At 35.7% G+C, this 20,973-nt stretch overlaps 1 protein-coding gene across 6 annotated transcripts in view; it reads left to right on the forward strand.

Moving 5' to 3' along the window:
- The window catches only part of NFIB (nuclear factor I B), a 261,129-nt gene that overhangs the window by 171,713 nt on the left and 68,443 nt on the right, over positions 1-20,973 (forward strand). For all 6 annotated transcript variants that reach the window (XM_055428211.2, XM_055428214.2, XM_055428215.2 and 3 more), the window contains exons 4-5: positions 12,264-12,332; positions 18,970-19,090. In XM_055428211.2, coding sequence (XP_055284186.1) covers positions 12,264-12,332; positions 18,970-19,090 — 190 coding nt within the window. The remainder of the gene's footprint in view (positions 1-12,263; positions 12,333-18,969; positions 19,091-20,973) is intronic.

A 20,973-nucleotide genomic window follows, 5' to 3' on the forward strand; every position in this document is an offset into this window, starting at 1 on the left:
TGGGGTGAGAACAGCCCTCCACTGTATAGTAAAGGTTCATTAGATGAAGGACCAGCAGTCACTAGAAATTGATTAGATTTGGAAATTCTACTGTTACTCATGCTACTACTGCCATTACGAATAATCATTTATTAAACCCTAAACACTTCATATATACTTTCTTATTTTATAGTCGCTTCAAATCTGTGAGTTCAGCATTACTATCATTATTCCCATTTCACAAATGAGAACTGGAGGTGGGGGGTGGGGAGTAGAGAATTTAAGTATTTATTCAGAGTCATTAATTAAAAAAAAAAGCCTGAAAATTGAACTGAAATAGAGTTTAAAGTGCCAGAGCCTGGCATATAACACCCAATAAATGGTAGCCACTGTTGTATTATCATCATTATTATCGTTATTATTATTCCTTATTTATATTAAGTAATTTAATCAAATTTATCCAGCTAGTAAATGATAACAAAAGAATCCACATCCAGTTATGTTAATTCTACAGCCCTCCATCTCAATCTAAAAAACTGTATGCTTTTTTTGAAGCACAACCCTAAATTTGAGTACCCTGTAAGTAAAAAGTAAACAACCAACTATGTCCTTGGAAAAAATACTGAAGAACAAGGGAAAGGGTCTATCATTAAGATCCAGAAGAACATATCTTTAAAAATGAAGAACTAGAAGAAAATTTCAGAGAAATATTTTATTTTCTTAGAAAAAGGACTTACATAAAATGAACAGATTAAAGAAGAGCTTCAGTGAACAGAACATCATGTGAGTTAAGACAAATTAGCAGGAAAACTAAAACTGTTTTCATACAGTTAAAATCTGGATTGGGAAAATAAAAAAGGTAGCTGATATTGTGTAAATAATCTCTGATACAGAGGACAAACTTGAGATATTTGTTCCAAAAGCAAAGGAAAAGAGCAGAGAGGTTGAAATTGGGGGAAAGGTTTATGATGGGAGAATAGAAAATCAAACATTAATTTAGGTTTTCTTGTTAAGAAATCAGAAATTTTAGGAAAGAAATAGAATCAAGGACAAATGAAGAAAACTTTTATGAACTAAAAATGATCTAAATATGCCAATTAAAAAGGCTGATATACCCAGCCAATAGTAGTAATATCTAAATATTATGCTGTTGCAGTTCTTGTATTTCATAAGTGGAAAGGAGAGTCTTGTAGAGATTAGAGAAAAACAGTTACCTGAATTTCTTTTAATGTTTGAGGAGTTTTACTTCTAGTCTAAGGTGATGTAAATATAGTCTTTATTATTTGTTGTCTCAAAAAATAGTCCCTCATTTTCTTTGTAAAAATTTTGCTTGAAAACTTGTTGCAGTTGACAAAGTGATGCACCAAAAAAGAAAAAATTATTAGTAAGAGAAAATCCTTAGATATATGCTGATTGTTATAAATATCCTGTAACTCCTGTAACTAAAGAATTGCAGGTGGATTCTTTACCATCTGAGCCACCAGGGAAGCCCAATAGACTAATAATGAAAATAATAAATAGAAATTTATGTCTAAGTAATGGACAGAGGAGCCTGGCAGGCTACAGTCTATAGGGTTGCAAAGAGATGGACATGATGAAGCAACTTAGCATGCAAGCCAAGTATTGTAAATAAGATTATAGACATAATTTCCTATGTAAAATGCAGTTCTTGAATATAAATATCAACAGCAGTAACAATTATCTGGGTCTCAAATTGCAGATCATGTTTTTTTTTAATTGTTGTAAAATATATATAACATAAAAATTACCATTTTAAATGTAAAATTCAGTAGTGTAAAATTTATTCATTTTGTTGGACAGCTGGTCTCTAGAACTTCTTCATCTTGCAAAACTGAAGCTCTGTACCCATTAAATAACAACTCTCTCTTCTCTCTTCCCCCATCCTTCTTTGTTTCTAGGAGTTTTTCTGCTCTAGATACCTCACCTAAGTGAAATCATACAATATTTGCCTTTTTGTTACTGGTTTATTACAGCCTACATTTTTAAGAACTGAAAAGAGGAAGAGGTTTGAAGAGGTTGGATAACTAAAAATGGCAGACTGATTTGTCCTTTCAGGATAATTTATTTTGGCTTTTGCTGAAGAGTCTTTATTGTTTGCTTTTATCTCTTTTTCTGCTTAGATTTGTTATCAGGGAAGCCTTCTTTTCATGGAGTCAAGTACATTCTCAGCCTCAGTTGACATAATCATGTGTTGTTCTTTGTTGTCATTTGGTTTTTTGTTTTTTTTTAAATTTTTTCTCTATTATATGGATAAATGTCCTGACAGTGAACTACCCTCATTTCTGAAGTAAACTCTAATGATAATATAGCGTATCATTCTTTTGATAATAGTATTATATTCAGTTTAAATATGTGAATTGAATGCATTCAGTTTTATCTAGGATTCTCAAAGTTGCATTTAACTGCAACTTATGTTTGCATAAATGCATAAATATGCATTTACGTTTGCATGATTTTTGGTTGGTTGTTTGCTTGCTTTGTTTTGATAAGGGACTTTGCAAGTTTAGTTATTCAAACTTTGCTGTCCTAATGAGGGTTATGAGAGAGCCTTCTTCATAAGATAGCTTGTCATCATTCTCTACAGCTTGGGGAGAGTGTAAATAGCATTGAAATTTGAAGGCAAGGTAAAGGATAGCTCAAATCTAGCTGTGCACCCATCTGTACCTGATGCCATTTTTAAAGGTGGTTTTTAAAATACTTATTTATGTAGTCCTAGGATTTTCAAATTTTAAAGTGCACATGAGCTCATGAAGCTGCCAATTCTAAGCATTTCAGTGGAACCTGAGCTTCTGCATTTCTAATAAGCTCTCAGGTTATGCCAGTGCATTTGGTTCTGGAATCACATTTTGAATAACAAGAGACTAGCATGGTGGTCCCCAAATTTTGTTGCACATTGGAATCAGCTGGGGAACTTTTAGAACATCTGCATGTCTGGGACACATCCATACCAATTAAATCAGAATAGCTGGGAGTAGAAACCAAGCATAAATGGTTTTTCAAGAACCCCATGGGCGTCAAATGATCAGCGAATTTTGGGAACCACTGTTCAAATTGTTTTGTTCAGGTTCCACTTTGCTGAATTTTGGTTACTTCTAGTTTCGTAAATATTTGCCCGTTTAAGTTTCAAAGTCAATAAGTTGCATGTTTTAATCTCTCATAATTCCTTTAATGCATTTGGTTTCTATGGTTATGTCTCCCTTCTATTCTTGTACTTGAAGCGTGTAAATAATTTTTTTGTTTTGCTTGACTTTTCAGAGAGTATTTCCTTTTTTGCTTTAAATATTCCTCTTTTTTCCGAATTATTAATTTCAGCTTTTGTCTTTAATTCCCTTTTTAATTTTTCTTGGATTGTTTTGTTGTTTTTCTGTGGTGAATAATTTTCCTTTTTTCTCTTTCTTCATTGCTTCCTAGATAGTTGACAGTTTTTGTTTTGATTTTCTGTTTGATTCATTACTTATTTTCTTAATTTTCATGTAGTTTAGAAGATATGTAACTTTTTTTTTTCACTTTTAGTTTTATTTGCCAAAGATGAGAGAGAATGGCCTGATGGCCAGAAAAAATTCTCTGCTTTTAAGAATTTGTAAACGTTTTCTTTTTGGTAAAGGACATGATCAATTTTTATAAAATGTCTGTGGATATACCAAAAAAGTATAAGTTGTATTTGAATGATAGAAAGTGAGTCTTTATCTAAGTCATGTTCATATCTAAGAGAGATGTATTCTGAATTCTCACTATAATTATATTTTTATCAAGTTTCTTGTATTTTATTGGCTTTCATTTTATTCATTTTCCAGAATATTTTTGGTGAATGTGAGTTATGTGATTTATCTTCTTCATTAATTATGTACTTCATTAATAATGTTCTTTATCCTGTTTATTGTAATTCACCTTAAATTGCACCTTAACCATTGCTACTGCTACTGCTAAGTCACTTCAGTTGTGTCCGATCCTGTGCGACCGCATAGACGGCAGCCCACCAGGCTCCCCCATCCCTGGGTTTCTGCAGGCAAGAACACTGGAGTGGGTTGCCATTTCCTTCTCCAATGCATGAAAGTGAAACGTGAAAGTGAAGTTGCTCAGTCGTGTCCAACACTCAGCAACTCCATTGCTAATTGACACCAATTTGTTTTTTTTTTGATTTGCCTAAATTCTCTGCTACTATTTTATTTTCAACTTTTTGTTCTTATTCTCATTTTAAGTATGTTCCTTAAAAATAGCTAGATTTTGTTTGCTTTAGTTAATCTAATGCTCTCTATGGGATAACTCAGTTCAATCTTGTTGTAATGATTGATATACTTGATTTTATTCTTTCTGTTTTACTTTATACTAATCATTTATTTTCACATCTTATATCCTTATTTTGGCTGTCCTGATTAGCTCCTATTACATTTTGTTTCCTCACTGTAAAATTCTACCTTCCCTTTCCCTACTCTTAGAATTAAATACCTCTTTTGTTATTATTTGACAATAATAATACAGCTTGACTTACAATAATACATATTGACTTAGTGGTACTATGATTATCATCTGTATTTTAAAGACGAGAAATAGGGGGCATAGAACAATTGCTTAGCTTTCCTTAAATTTACATAGTAAGTGACAGAGTTGATTTATTAGTATAGTTTAATGTAGTTTAATTAATTATAGTATATTATAACAATGTATCGGAGAAGGCAATGGCAAGCCACTCCAGTACTATTGCCTGGAAAATCCCATGGATGGAGGAGCCTGGTAGGCTGCAGTCCGTGGGGTCGCAAAGGGTCGGACACGACTGAGCAACTTCACTTTCACTTTTTACTTTCACACATTGGAGAAGGAAATGGCAACCCACTCCAGTGTTCTTGCCAGGGACAATATATAATATTTATTTTACTATAATTTCAATACAGTAAAAATAAACATAGTCCGCTTAGTAAACCATAAAGTATACGTGCTAAGAAATTTAAAAACCTGCAAAAATTTATTTTCTTTAATAATTTGTAATAATACTGTCTTCAGACAATAGGAATAAATTTCTTGAAAGACTAATAGTTGTCTAAGAATCTTCACTGAAATAGATTCTGGGAAGATGATTTTACCAGTGAGTTTTTCTAGAATTTCAACTTTTTGTATTTTATTTTCATAAACGATAGTGACTCATCCAAACCATTTTATGAAGCACACATATACCTCTGATATAAAAACTTAGAAAATAAAATACAAAAATTCCCACAAAAGTATCCCACCTACATATAGGGAATTTGGAAGAAACTGTTAATAAACCAGTTCAACAGTAAATTAAAAGAGGTATGTACCATGAACCCACAAAGGTAATTTCAGAATTCAGTAATATGTAACAACAAAAAATGCTGTAAGGGATAAAAAGGGTAATCTCTACAAGACCAGAAAGGCATTTAATAATAACAACTATTCTGATCAGAAAACTTTAAAAAACTCTGAGAAAACTAGAAATAAGTGAATATGTCAAATGCTGAGAAAGGAATCAGTCATCAGTGAATAGCCAAATTATTATTAACTGTGAAACTCTAGAAGTATTCTCTTTAATATTATGAGTAAATATTCCTGCTAGCACTCTAATTATTTTACATATATTTGAATGTTCTCTTCAAAGAAATAATGAGTATGTCTCTGAAAAAATCCTACCTTATTATAATTAGTGAAAATTATAGCATTAATGTATTGATATCTTTTCTCTATCAACTATCCACAGTTAAAAACAAATCCCATTAATATAACTAATATGTAATTCTGGCAACAGGGAGGTGACATGAAACACTCATGATCTGCCCGAGGGAATATAAATTGGCAAAAACCTTTATGGAAAGTAGCTTGACGGTTTTTACCAAGAGCTTTAAAAGAGTTTATGTCCTTTGACCCAGTAATTCCATTTCTGGGAACTCCAGCCTAAGAAAATCACAAGAATTGCTGACAAAGATTTGTGTACGAGGATGTTAATAGCAGTGCTGTTTATAATATTTTTTTAAATGGGAAATAACCTAAAATGCCAAACAGTGGGAGAGTGGTCAAATAAAGTATGATACAGCCATGCAGTATAATATGATACAGGCATTAAAATCATGCCAACTAATCTAAAGGAAAAGATATAATGTTAATTAGAAAAAGTAAGGATATGCATTTTTTAAATTTGATATTAATTTTATAAAAATACATGTTTATATATTATATATGTAGGAAAATTTTAATGGACTGGAAGGAAAAACTAAACAAACATAAAAAAATATATTAATGTAGTACTATCAGAGTGTGTTAAAGTCAGAAAGTTCTCTCTGCCAGATCATGTAAATAACCATCAGGGATTTACATTTCATACTGAAGCACAAGCTTCATTCTAAAGTAATACTAAAATGTTATCCTTAGCTGTAGGCTGAGGTTCAGACTTTGTGCAGAGAATCATTGTCTTTGCAGTAATTAATGTATCTATTTTATAATCATAGTTTCCATCCTTAACCATGGACAGTTCAGACCAGTTAGGAAACTGAAGAGAGCCCTGTCTTACAACATCACTACCAGAAAATCACCAGTCTGTTAGGTTTTGTAGCTGAAGTTTTATGAAGATCAGCAAGGAGTTAGTATGACATAATCTAGTGTTCTTGCCCTTTGCATCCGTTAGCAGAAGGATTTAGGCATCTTTACACTCGGTTGAAGGCAGTGAACAGTTGGAGTCCCGCAGCGGGAGCATGCCTGTGGGATATGCAGTGTTGTCTTCTTTTTCCAAATGAACAACGCAAGGAAACTAACTGGAAAACAGCCATGTAAGAAAAAGTGGAATCTAAGTGTTTCAGTGGGCTTTTGAGACACTCTTATCCAATTTCCTATCCATAATGAGAATTCTTAAATGCAGTAGTCGGGGGAGGGGTCTTGATATCCGCTGGGAAACCCCCTATGTTTGTAGCTACAAGTTTCCCCATCTGTAAAATGGTAGCAACTTGAGGATAACTGCGAACTTGGCATGAACTCCTGCTCTCTAAGATTTTCGTAGCTTGGCATGTCTTGGTTATTATTACCTTTGCAAGGTTTCACATTCCTTTCTAGGACTTTTCTTATTGGGTGACAAATCTGTTTACTGAGCCAAAAAAACAGTTCCTGGACGATACAGAATAAGTCTAATCCACCATCTACATTAACAGTCCTTCAAATACTCGAAGACAGCTTTCATGAATTTAATAACTGCTTTCTGTGTTTTTTTTTTTAATTTCAAGAATAGAACACAGTAGACCATAAAAATGAGCCATTATCAGTCTTCCTTTGGATTTTCTGTGTAAATGTTGTTTAACATTTAAATGGTGCTGATTATAATTTGAGATATTCGCAGTTAGATATGCCATTGTGCCACTCTGTTATTGTTTGTAAAGGAGGTTAAACACTATATTAACTTCTGAGTAGTGATTTATTGTTGCTTTTGTTAGAGAAAAATAAAAAGTGTAAAATAATATAATTTGATATTGCCTTTGAGAATTTTCAGTTTGCAAAGGTCTTTATTTCCTACTCAGTTTTATTTTTTAAAAAGCATACATGTAGTGTAAATACAGCATCACATAAATGCTAAGTTGCTCTTTGCTTCCTGGCATAAGCTGTTGTGTAATATTGCTCTGTAACCATTAAGCAGCTGCTCTGTCTCAGAGATGCTCATATTTCCTTTGGTAGATAAAGGGAGTTTGCTAAATGAATGTCTCCAAAAAGCTTTAAGATCTTTGGCCTTTGTGTCAGCTATTCTAGATTCACAGTGGTCTATATAGCACATGCAAACCATGTTTTCAGAAGGCCCTGACAGCCTGGAGGTTACAGATGGGGTTGTGTTAACAGCAAGAACCTGCATTTTGCTGAGTCTTACCTTCTATACTGTATAGCAGGGCTCATGACCCCCTGCGTGATCCTTTCCAGTTATTTTGCCAGAGTCCTTAAGTACTATCTCTTGTATGCTTGTGAGCAAGCACAATTAGCTGTCCAAGTACCGTATCATCCACTGTTTCTTTTCTTTAGGCTGCCTCATCTTGGGTAATGCCTGTCCACTGTAGAAGCTGTGCTGCATGCAGAGATGCATGAAGGGGGCAGCTGTCTGCTTCAGGTGTCTCTCCCAGGCTTCCAGTTGGCTGATTCCCACCAGTCCCCCTCCCTGCCCCACATTGTGTCATTGTTGTCTTGCTGTGCCCCATGCAGGAGTGGGGCCCAGTGGCACCTATGATGTTGCATTTGGGTGCCAGAGCAGTTTGGACGTACTTCTGATGCCTTTCACACTTTTAGTAAAATAGCTCTTTCAGTTTTCCTTGTAGATCCAAATTCCTTAGAACTCAGGGAATTGGGGATAGGGAGTGGAGAAGCATCCTGCAACATTCTGAATTGCCTTCCCTTTTCCATGTGATAGCCATTGTGTTTGTCTATGTGTGACTGTCCTACTGTCTTCCTCTTGGGAGGTTTACCTTGAGGTGGCTATTTGCTACCTTAGGATTTGGTTCCTAATGGACCACGCATCACTCCATCTTAATGAATATGGCTGGAGCATGACTAAGAAGCAAAAAGAGTCCTGACTACTCTGGAGTAATAAGGAAATGAACTTCAGATAATATCTATATATTGAAATGTTAGCCTGTATTGTTCAGTCACTAAGTCGTATCTGCCTCTTTGTGACCCCATAGATTGCAGCTTCCCAGGCTTCCCTGTCCTTCACTATCTCCCAGAGTTTGCTCAGATTCATGTTGATTGAGTCAGTGATGCCATCCAACCATCTCGTAATCTGTCACTCCTTTCTTATCCTGCCCTCAATCTTTCCCAGCATCAGGATACACATGGTATAATTTATATAAATAAACTGAAATATTTACCATTTATTCACTCATTCGTCAATTTATAAATATTTGTGAACTGTTTGAACACTCCTAGTGCCTTGGTAGTTATTTTATACTAAATGAAATGGTAACCCACTCCAGTATTCTTGCCTGGAGAATCCCATGGACGGAGAAGCCTGGTAGGCTACAGTCCATGGGGTCGCAAAGAGTCGGACACGACTGAGTGACTGAACAGAACAGAACAAAGTTACATTAGTTACACAACAAAGTTAGAGATATAATCTGGCTGTAATCATTGCACTTTCCCATTCTGCCCAATAACTTAAATAAACTCCTAGGCAAACAAATTCCAGGGAATAACAAGAATCAGTAAAATTATCCTTTAGTCTTAAGCTATCATTATCTTCATTGTTATAAAATTATTAAGGTATGCATTTGTGGCCATGTTTCAAAAAGTTGAATTTTACAGGTTTTTTCTGCAAGCGTTTACTGGTTAGTGTATATGTGGGCTCTGAGGTAGTTGTTCGGGGAGAAACAGAGATGAACAAAACCCAGTCAACTCCCCCAAATAAGAAAAAACACAAGACTTGAAAACAGTTATCTTGGAAAAATTGAATGTACAAAGTGATGTAAAGTAAGTACAAACCAGGTGCTATGTGAATATAGAAAAAGAGATCAATTTTAGCTGGCACAGGGGTTGGGAGAGGAGGGTGGAGAAGCAGTTTATGGAGTGGGTGGTGGTTGAGCTGGACACGGAAGGCTGAGTTGAGTGTGGATAGAGGGCCTTCTGATCAGGGGCAGCTATGTGAGAATGACGTGAGGGCGGGCCTTTACAGAGCGCAAATGGGTACAGACAAATAACCTTGTCTGATTGGTTAAGCACACGAGCTGTCATCATGATAAGTAAAGTCTCTATATTTAATGTATTTTTCATATATAAAATGTTTACTAAACATAAAGTTGGAGAAGGCAATGGCAAACCACTCCAGTACTCTTGCCTGGAAAATCCCATGGATGGAGGAGCCTGGTAGGCTGTAGTCCATGGGGTCGCTAAGGGTCAGACACGACTGAGCAACTTCACTTTCACTTTTCACTTTCACACGTTGGAGAAGGAAATGGCAACCCACTCCAGTGTTCTTGCCTGGAAAATCCCAGGGACGGGGGAGCCTGGTGGGCTTCTGTCTGTGGGGGTCACACAGAGTCGGACACGACTGAAGTGACTTAGCAGCAAACATAAAGTACAGTGTAAGCTATTATACTTTAGAACAAGAAAAACAATAATGATAACCTATCAGGAAATTAAAACTATCTTTGTCTCCAACTGCAGAGCGGGAGTTGATGTCCTTTTTTGTCTCAATGGCTTTTAGCACTTTGTACAGTGGTATATATCTGAAAGTTTCTCAACAATCACTGAAATGAATTCAACCTGACAGAAAATTAATTGCTCAAGAAGTAGGCGTTTCTTAAAATAGAGCTGCATTAAGTGGGGACATTTAGTTCTTATCCTCTTAAAAATGTATATCTTTTTTAAAGTAATGATTTAATATGAGACCTGAGTTTTATCACCAGCTGAGATCTCATAATTTCTTCTCATTCTTTTATTCTTTTTCTAAAGAAGGTGAATGGATGGATATAAAACAGTGTTCAGACAGCCTTCAGACATACATAGCTCCTCTGTTATTCCCAACAGTGAAGTATATGTACTAATTAAATGATTTTCTGTCTTTTCATGCTATGTATGGTTAAAAAGTGGGGTGGTGACTCTCATTCTGGTAAAGTTTCTAAATGATTATTTATTGTTATCTTGAGACTGGAATTCAGTGTGCATATTTCAGTGTGTGCATGATTGTTGCCTCCATGAGCCAGTCCTAATTTATTGGTGATGTTTAAGCTGTGCCTGCTCTGGGTTTTATAGTTTTATCTCACTTATTCATAACTCTGTAAGGTAGCTCATTTTATTGATATTATCTTTAATAAATGAATGAAAACTCAGGCACAAAGAGTCTAATATTCCAGGACAATTATTATTATTAATTTCTATAAGTTCATTATTAATTATTATGATTAATTATTCCAGGATGCCATGGTGGCAAAGTGTAGTCAGGAGTCAAAGTCCAGCTCTTTGACGTGAGTGTACCATGTTGCTAAACCACCCATGCCTGTCTTTCCTACACTAAATCCAATCTCTCAGTTCAGTTCAGTTCAGTTCAGTCGCTCAGTTGTGTCTGACTCTCTGCGACCCCATGAATCACAGCACGCCAGGCCTCCCTGTCCATCACCAACTCCCGGAGTTCACTCAAACTCATGTCCACAGAGTCGGTGATGCCATCTAGCCATCTCATTTTCGGTCGTCCCCTTCTCCTCCCGCCCCCAACCTTTCCCAGCATCAGAGTTTTTTCCAGTGAGTCAACTTGTCTCATGAGGTGGCCAAAGTATTGGCATTTCAGCTTTAGCATCTCTCAGTCAGCCCTAAAGTGTTCTGCAGCATCGGATCAAATTGCCATTTCTTGGAATTTAGTTTTTTCCTGGAAGCATTTGAATACTGAGGATTTTCACACTTATTCTCTCCCTGGAGGTAGTGGAGAGTAGCCATATTCCTTCTGCTTGAGGTGTTCTTCCCCTCCTCACCACCATTGAACTTTCTTCTCGTTGGTTAGAACCTGGAGACAGGACAGCCGGTGAGAGTCCCATCTCCAGTCCTGGGCAGAGCTAGGCCAGCCAGAAAGCCTGTTGACTTACTCTGGCTTCTGACCGGGGGAGGTCCCTGAAGAGTCAGGAGGCATTCCTGGAGGTCTGGCCTCACCACTGTTTGCCAGAAAAAGGATCCTGTTTTTGAAATGGAGTGCCAGGGAGTGGCAGCAGGGTGAGAAAGCAGTGAAATTGTGTGAGGGATATTAAAGGTGCACGGAAATAGGTCCGTGTGAAGTATTTGCTCTGTGTACCAGTTCTGCCTTTGTGTGATTCAGGAAGGGAACAAAGGTGGGAGGGCTGGTAACAGCAACTCACTTTTCTTTACTCAGGGAAGGATTTGTTAAAGAACAGTGGTTTCCAGAGATCTTTGAAGTAATTCCAACAAGGTGCTAATTGTGGTTGTGGTTTTCCTTTTTCTTTCTTTTTTTTTTTTAAAATGGTTGGACTTTAGTCTACCGGGTGCTACTGGCCGAGGGCCCCTAAACCTTCATTCCCTATGCATGAGCCATGGCAAATAAAGCCATACCAATTGTCTTGTACACTTGGAAAGTTAAAATTTTTTTCTGAGAGACTATTTAGCTTCTAAACTGTAAACTTTTGTTTTAAAATTGCATTTCACAAGCATTTTGTTTTTACATGTCTTTGTTGGAAGCACACTTGGTTTTTAGTCTAACCTTTGGTTTGAAACACTTGAGTGAATTCTAGTGTTAAATCATTTATTTGATTCCTTCTTATGTTGATCTGTTTCCTCTTGATGTTTATTTTCAGGATACCTTGAGGATAGTTTTGTAAAATCTGGAGTCTTCAATGTATCAGAACTTGTGAGGGTATCCAGAAGTAAGTAAACTATTTCCTTATTTTTTAATTATACAGTACGACTTAAAATGTTTTATGTTTTGAAAGTGAAATACAGTATGAAGAGAACTATGTATTAGGAGAATTTGAGCTTTAAAATCTCTTTTTTATTTCACAAGTGAATTTAATTTGTCTGGCTTTCTGAAATATTTGCATTTAAATCAGTACTTTTTGTAGTACTGATTGGGGTTTGTTCTGCTTGCTGTGTTGTTGGTATTCATTTAATTCACTGTTCACTCTGTGACCATAGATGGTCATTTATATCAAAGGAAGTGTGATTAATTAAATGTACTCAGTGTTGTTATGATAACCCACATAAGTTTCCTGTAGATAAGTGCTTTTTCATTTTGCTAACATTTTGGTGGGGGCTTGGAGATGTACAGGATATACACACTAACAGGCAGAGTGTAGAGGGATGCAGAAATTAACTTTGCAGATTGTAGTTGGATATAGATAGAAAGCATTGTTATCCAAAACAATGTCAAATTGTTTTCACTGACCACCTCACCTGAGACACCATTCTTGGCAGCCTGGATGAGAATTTTCTCGAGTAAGTTTACCTGGTCAGCTAACTAAGCAAGGAGGAAGTTTTCTTGATCTCCTCTTTTGCTTATTATTACGGTGTCTGCAGATATATGTAAGAGGCAGTTCTTATCTCATTGATCATGCTGAAGGGAGTGACTCATTTCTGCTTGCTCTCTTCTTTGATTTAGCTTATTTATGTACCTTTGATGGCTGTATTTTTACCTGACATTTTGATAGGGAGTGTCACAGTTTGAAATGGTTTATTCAGATGATGTAGGGCCACTGTGGTCCCTGTTTAAGCTGTGTTTTTCACTTGGGTAAAATTCAGAGGTCATGAACAAGAATTATGATGATCCAAAAAGAACAACAACAAAAAAATGAGTTACTGAGGCCATATAGGTCGTACTTTAGCATGGCATTCAGTGAGGTAGTCTCCAGTGCCGTAGGTGACTTTGTCTTTGGAACTGTAGGTTCTCAAATACAGATTTCTAAAGTGACTAGTGCACCTAGCCTGTGTTTCAGAGAGTTCTGTAAATAAACATTTAAGACTTTAGTATCAGTCTTTCTGACATTCTCCAGTGGATAAGTATTATGCCCCCAATACTTCTGCCTTCGTCTGTTGACTGAGGAGTAGTCTAAGTGACCAAAACTTCATATCCTGTATCCCTGTATCTATTGGATTCATGTTTGCTAGGCAAGAGGATTTTGGTGATCTACTTCATTGACCAAGGCCATGAGACTTCTGTGTTTTTCCTGATCAATATGTGTTGTACTAAGACTGCAGTATTTGAACTTTCTATGTTTATTTTTATTTTGGAAAGGAACGTGCCTGAGTGACTTAACTACCACTTAATGGCATTGTGTAAGGAAGGGAGTATTTGAAGGTGGGTGGTTGTGTGTGTGTGTGTGTGGTTGTGTGTGTGTGTGCGTTGCTCTTTAGCAGAGAGGCTATGCTGCTACAGTTATGAGACTTTATGAAATTATTTGTTTAAATTTGTAATTTTCTCAGTTTTATATTTCTATCCTTCTTATAAGGATAATAGCGTTATCTGTCAGAAAATATTATTAGTTCCTCATTAGAGGTAACATTATGTTAGATGCTATGGGAGAGCCATATGAGAACTTATAAAAACCCAGATTGATACTGTGAGAAATCTGAATTTGAAACTTAAAAAATATATTTCGATAGTTTAGAAGTGAGGTAAATTTAACATACATCATTCATTCTTCCTTAAATCACACTCTCATCTCTTAGAGATTTTTGTTATCTGTTATAACAAACATTACTGATTTGTAATTAGTATGTTAATTATCTATATTCATTCATTAGCTAATTAATTCAGCAAACATTTTCTATCCCATATGTAAATAGGTGTCTCTGAAATGCTTGAGAAGTTATTCTCCTAAGTGTTTAATATATCCACATTATAACCTTATTTATACACTTGAACTTCATTGTTTATGAAATAGGGTTTGCTAAGTAAACATCAACTTCAGCACAACCCTTTTGCTGTACATCACAAATTCTGACTTCTTGAGGGTTTACGATATGTTAATGCTTTCTGTCCTCTGGGGTTTTACTCTGGTATGACCCTCTAATGTGAATGTTGACTTTAGCTAATGAAGCTGTTCAATTTTAGGATAGTGATCTTTCTGGTGAACGATATTATCTCCATCTTAAAAGTTGATTTAGGATCAGCTTTTGGAGTGAGGAGAACAATAAGAGAGATTAAGGGTTGGCCTCTAACCCTTAGAATCTGAGGTTCTTCTGAGCTTGGTTTCTAGGAGGGTATTGGCAGCCTCTTAAACATGATTTGCAGCCTTAAGGCTCCTTGCTGCTCTCTGGGAGAGGTGCTAACAATGATCTTTGCATCTGATATAAGTTTTTCCTGAGGCTTTTAAATAGGCATATCTGCCGGGACTTACTGTTCTTATACACTTTGTCATTAGATAAATTTTGTGCATGTGCTGTTTTAGAATTTAACCTTGTTCATTATTAATCTACTTTAATTTCTGTAATCTCCCATTTCTTGTCAAAATGTACACTAAATTTTACATTGCTTGTGTGTAAATCTGTGGACAAAATGTTTTTGTTTTGTTTTTCTTAAGCCGTGACTAAAGCTTTACTTTCCATCTTGTCCACACACCCCTGCCCCAGTTTTAATGAGACTTAGTCGACATGTAGCACTGTATAATTTTAAGGTATATAGCATAATAACTTGACTGGCATACAGTGTGAAATAGCATAGTAAGTTTAGTTAATGTCTATCATCTCATGCAGTCATGCAGCTGTCAAAAAAAGAGAAAAAGAGAAAATGTTATTTCCTTGTGATGAGAACTCTTAGGATCTACTCTCTTAACTGCTTTACATATATGTGTATATATATATGTACACTACATTAGCTATAGTCATTGTTTTGTACATTACATCCCCAGTATCTATTTATTTTATAACTAGAAGTTTGTACATTTTGCTAACTTCCTCCAATTCTCCCTCCCCACTAATACCCACCTCTAGTAACCTTTTCTATGAGCTTGTTTTTTGTTTGTTTAGATTCCACGTATAAGTGATCATACAATATTTGTAAATAAATTATTTGTGTTGCTTCCTTGATATTTTGAAATAATCCGTCTGGTACAAAATTTAGAAAAAAAAAATAAAATTTCCAAAGCTCTGTAATTGTCATTTTCCTATAAATTATACCTAGTATGCTTATGGTCAAGCAATCTGTGTTGACTGTCATGCCATATGTTTATTAAATAGGAACTACAAATCTTTGTTTAAATATTGCATGAGCTTAATAAATTGCAGCTAATTGATATAAGATATAACATGTAAGTTTCCTGGTGGTAACTCAGTTCTTTGAATTGTATCCATTACTACTGTCAAAAGCCAAACAGATTGTTTTACTCTCACTGAGCCCCTCAAATGCCTCCTTCCAGCACTACTCTGCTTTCCAATGTCACGTAGAACATGGTTCTAATAATAAACTTTAAAGCATGCGGTTATTGTGGGATTTCTTACCTTGCATTTTTTTAACCTCTGTTGTACCTCAAGCCACAACAAGCAACTACATTTTAACTGTCCAAAGAACTGAAGCCATTAGGCATAGTTATACATTGAAAACTAGTATTTTTTATATAAAATGAGGCTAAATCATTTTATGTAATACGAACAACCTAACAGCAGGCAGAAACTGCAGATCTTTAAAGCTGAGACTAATCTTGTATGTATTAATTTATTTTGACTTAATTTTTAATAGAGCTATCCATTGTGTATTCCTTGATTATTTCTGTGCAATAAAGCATGTACTTTCTAATCACATTAAAAAAAAAATACTTTGCTAGTCTTGGCCTGCCTGATATTGAAATAAAATTCAACTGATAGTGAATACATTTCAGATGTCTATTAAAAATTCTAGGTAAGAAAAATCCTTGAAAATCAACAGCCCCTTTGGAATTTTATACTCAACATGAGGTTAGTTTGGAGAGAGGGGAAGATTAAATGGACTCTCCGTTGTAGTGTGAATCTCAGAGTCTCTAGAGTTTTGTTGCCATGGGCTAGGATGAACTTTCTCTCATTGATGATCTTGAAGGCCTGGTGAAAACAGGTGAAGAAATAGAATTTATTTTTAATCATTGTCCTTTGACACCAACCTGGCTGGTCTCCACCTTGCATGTCATCTCTGCCCATGACCTTGCTCTTGTAGCAACTGGTATTTAGAGTAACTTCCCTTTATTACCCGCCTCATCCTCTAGAGCCCTGGGCCAGTTGTGGCTTTCTGCAGATTTCTTGGACCATTCAAGCTTATGTTGGATTCTTCTTCCCTTGAAATCCTATAGCATTTGTTGATCATGTCATTCTTTTGGAAGTTTCACTATAATCTGCATTATGTTCGTGTTTCTGTGCTTTTCATGAGTGTTTGTTTACCGAACTTGTTGCCCAATGTGTCTTATTAAGGACAGCAACTATCTTATATCTTAGACTGTTTTGTGTCCCTTTCGGCACCTGTCAGTAATGGATACAATAACTTGATGAATGCACAGACCTTCAGTGGATAGATTCATTTGTACCTATTTACTGCTTTTCATAGGTTTTTGGGCTGCTTCATCTTTGCTAACCACTGTAGATTGCCAGGGAAGAGTTTTGGGGGAGAAAGCAAGAAAAGGGAACTCACACTTGTTGCATATCTATTATCCACTAGGCATCATGATAGACTTTTATCACTCCTTACCTCATTTCATCCTCAAAATAGTCATATGTGATCAGTCAGTTCAGTCGCTCAGTCGTGTCCGACTCTTTGCGACCCCATGAATCACAGCACGCCAGGCCTCCCTGTCCATCACCAACTCCTGGAGTTCACCCAAACTCATGTCCATGCAGTCGGTGATTCCATCCAGCCATCTCATTCTCTGTCATCCCCTTCTCCTCCTGCCCCCAATCCTTCCCAGCATCAGAGTCTTTTCCAGTGAGTCAACTTGTCGCATGAGGTGGCCAAAGTATTGCAGTTTCAGCTTTAGCATCAGTCCTTCCAATGAACACCCAGGATTGATCTCCTTTAGAATGGACTGGTTGGATCTCCTTGCAGTCCAAGGGACTCTCAAGAGTCTTCTCCAGCACCACAGTTCAAAAGCATCCATTCTTCGGCGATCAGCTTTCTTCACAGTCCAACTCTCACATCCATACATGACCACGGGAAAAACCATAGCCTTGACTAGACGGACCTTTGTTGGCAAAGGAATGTCTCTGCTTTTTAATATACTATCTAGGTTGGTCATAACTTTCCTTCCAAGGAGTAAGCATCTTTTAATTTGATGGCTGCAATCAGCATCCGCAGTGATTTTGAAGCCCCAAAAAATAAAGTCTGACACTGTTTCCACTGTTTTCCCATCTATTTCCCATGAAGTGATGGGACCAGATGCCATGATCTTTGTTTTCTGAATGTTGAGCTTCAAGCCAACCTTTTCACTCTTCTCTTTCACTTTCATCAAGAGGCTGTTGAGTTCCTCTTCACTTTCTGCCATAAGGGTGGTGTCATCTGCATATCTGAGGTTATTGTTATTTCTCCCAGCAATCTTGATTCCAGCTTGTGCTTCTTCCAGCACAGCGTTCCTCATGATGTACTTATAATTCTCATTTTACAGTTCAGGAAACTGAGGTTTATAGCACATAAATGGCAGAGGGAGTTAAAATGCAAAGTCTGTTTCCCAGTACTGTCCTCATTCTAACACAGCGTGCTGCCTGAAAGATTTATTCAAGTTTAGAAACCAATTTTAAAAATTTAGAAAACTGTAATCCATGGTATGACAACCAATACTTACATCAAAAATATCAGTTAACAATATATCAGCAAACTCAAAAAGACTTCTTGATTTAAACCTTAAAGTATAAAACTCCATGAGTATATTTTAAATGACTTATGAAGTTGGGCACATAAACTTTTTAAAAAACAAGACATAGAGTAAAACTGTACTTCCCATTCATATATGAAACAGAATATGTATTTTGGAAAAAGAAATCTTGACTTTTATTTCATATTTGTCAATTTTACTTATATACCTGCCCTAATACAGTAATTATTTTTATATCAAATAATTATAAATATGATCTCTAATGTACTTTAATATTAATGTTAATATTATTATAAAATAATCTTTTTATGGAACTATTTTAATGTGATTTATTTAACAATAATTTGGTTTTTAAGAGCTGAGTTAGTACAAAGGGCCTTGCTTTGTCCTGAGCAATAAACAGCATGTGTTGTTCCCTGTGGCACATCCTTAGACTAGTGGGTTGGCCGATGTAGTGACGGCTAACAGTAAGGACTGAATGAAGAAGCTTGGGCATTGCGAGCAGTGGAAGGGGTAACTGTGATGACTGTCTTAGTGCCTTGAGTTTCCACACTTGAACACTGGCATAGTGAGGATGTTTGCAAGTCTTAACCAGTGGACGGTTGACACTAGAGTCTTAAGGCAAAGAGAATTCCTCTCATCCTTGCCCAGAGGCATGGAAAATATGAGATTATCATATCTGAATAGAGATGACAATAGTAAATGCCATTCCCAATGCTCTTTTTGTTGTTTTATTCCTTAGCGCCCATAACCCAGGGAACTGGAGTCAACTTTCCAATTGGAGAAATCCCAAGCCAACCGTACTATCATGACATGAACTCGGGGGTCAATCTTCAGAGGTCTTTGTCTTCTCCACCAAGCAGGTAACTGAAAGAGCAACTGCTATTCTCCTCAGTCTGGTTTGCAAATAGGTAGGTAGGGAGACGTGCACATAGATAGGTTTGCAGGTAAATAGAGGGGAAATAAAAAAAAAAAAATTCAAGATTTTTTGCTGATTTTTCACAGAGTTTTAATCTTTCTTGGTTAAACTTATTTTGAAATGTGAAAGTTAAGTGTAATTGTTCAGAGCATTTTAAACAATCATTTTGGGGGTGGGGGGACAAGGGAACTATGAAAATGTGTTAATATGATTTTTATCTTCTATGAAATATTGTAATTTCACCAGTAATGTAATTCTTTTGGTGACCTTAAAAATGATGTTGCCCTGGTTTAGGATTGATCCACCCAACTTTTATACTAATACCATGTCCAAACTGGGGATAATGAAGTGAAAAATAAAATGTGTCATTTATTTAACTTTAAAAGGCCTTATTCTAGGCCACAGGTTTGCCAAGTTCTTCAATTAGTTGATGCTCTTTGAATAATTTAGTTAACTTTTAGTTACCAGTGAAAGTATTCCCTGCGCTGAGATCTGGCTGAACCAGTTGGGAAAGAGCTGCAGTGAGGTGGCTTTGTCTTTTAGTTCTCTGCTGACATCCTCATTTTCTCTCTTGACCTTCTAGTTGTAACCAACAGGAGTTTAAAAGGAAATATTCTATTTAAATGAAGGAAAATTAGCTTGGAAAGTTATTGTGCATTAGTTTCATGATATGTTCCTTTATTGTAGAATGATAGAAGAGGGCTGAGTGAACGAGAAGTCAAGATAAAAAGATATTGTAGCTTATTGGGTTTTTTGGAGGTTGAATCTTCAATACAGAAAGACCAATCTCACTTTCAGAGCATTAAAAATACCCATGATCAGATAAAAGATCCTATATGAATTCCAGAGCAAAACATGTATTTTATAATATCAACTTTTAAAAAATGAAAAAATCTGGATAACCATTTTCCTATGCTATTCTAAGTAACAAAAATTAATTGCATTTGGATTAATTATGGGGCTGTGCACATTTGTACATTTATTAGCTAATTTAATTGTGTGTCATATGGTCAAACTGTTTTCCTATAGTAAGATTTCATAGCAAGTATTTAGGTTTATTATTAAAATTGTCTGTGATATGGTAATTTGTTTAAAATGCTTTGATTTTTCTAAATTTAAAATTGTGAATAGTAATATTTTTATTTTATATGATGGATCAGTATCTTGTCTACCCAGCTCTTTCCTCATGATCATTCAGTAGTAAATACAATACTATGTCTTTTAGAATAAAAAAGTTTTAAAAAACGTTTATCTTTTATTTCCTTATGAAAATCTTTTCTCCATCATTTCAAGTTTTCCTGTATTTACTGATTCACAAATATCTACTATTTATTTTCACTGTGATTTAGCACTAATAGAAATTACCGTCTTCTACATAATGTTAATAGTTTGGGAGTTGTGAGTCAAATCTTAATCACAAATGTATCTATGAGTATACCCAGACATGCACATGTTTCCAAGATTTTGAAAGAATACAGTCTAGGAAGTCAGGCTGCTACAATTAACATGCTCTGGACAATTGATTTTCTTCAAATTTGTCTCCCTTGTAATAAAATGGAGGACTGGATTATGTGTGTGGCTTCTAACATCAGTTACAACTCTGAAATCCTATGACATTAGGTTTTTTATCACTACCTCAAGTTCTTTCAGATGATTTCTTTTTTTTAGTTTTTACCTGCATGGGTGTGAATAAGAATTTTTTTTTTTAATTTAAGGAAACAATATCCATTTTCATATTCATAACTAACTGTTTAGTAGAATATTGGTGGAGATATATGAAGGCATATATCAAGCAATATGGCATGTGGCATAGAATAGGTTTTTAAT

This window comes from Moschus berezovskii, chromosome 7, assembly GCF_049115385.1.
Source record: "Moschus berezovskii isolate FMDL1 chromosome 7, NW_MosBer_1.0, whole genome shotgun sequence".
In the NCBI taxonomy this organism is placed as follows: Eukaryota; Metazoa; Chordata; class Mammalia; order Artiodactyla; family Moschidae; genus Moschus; species Moschus berezovskii.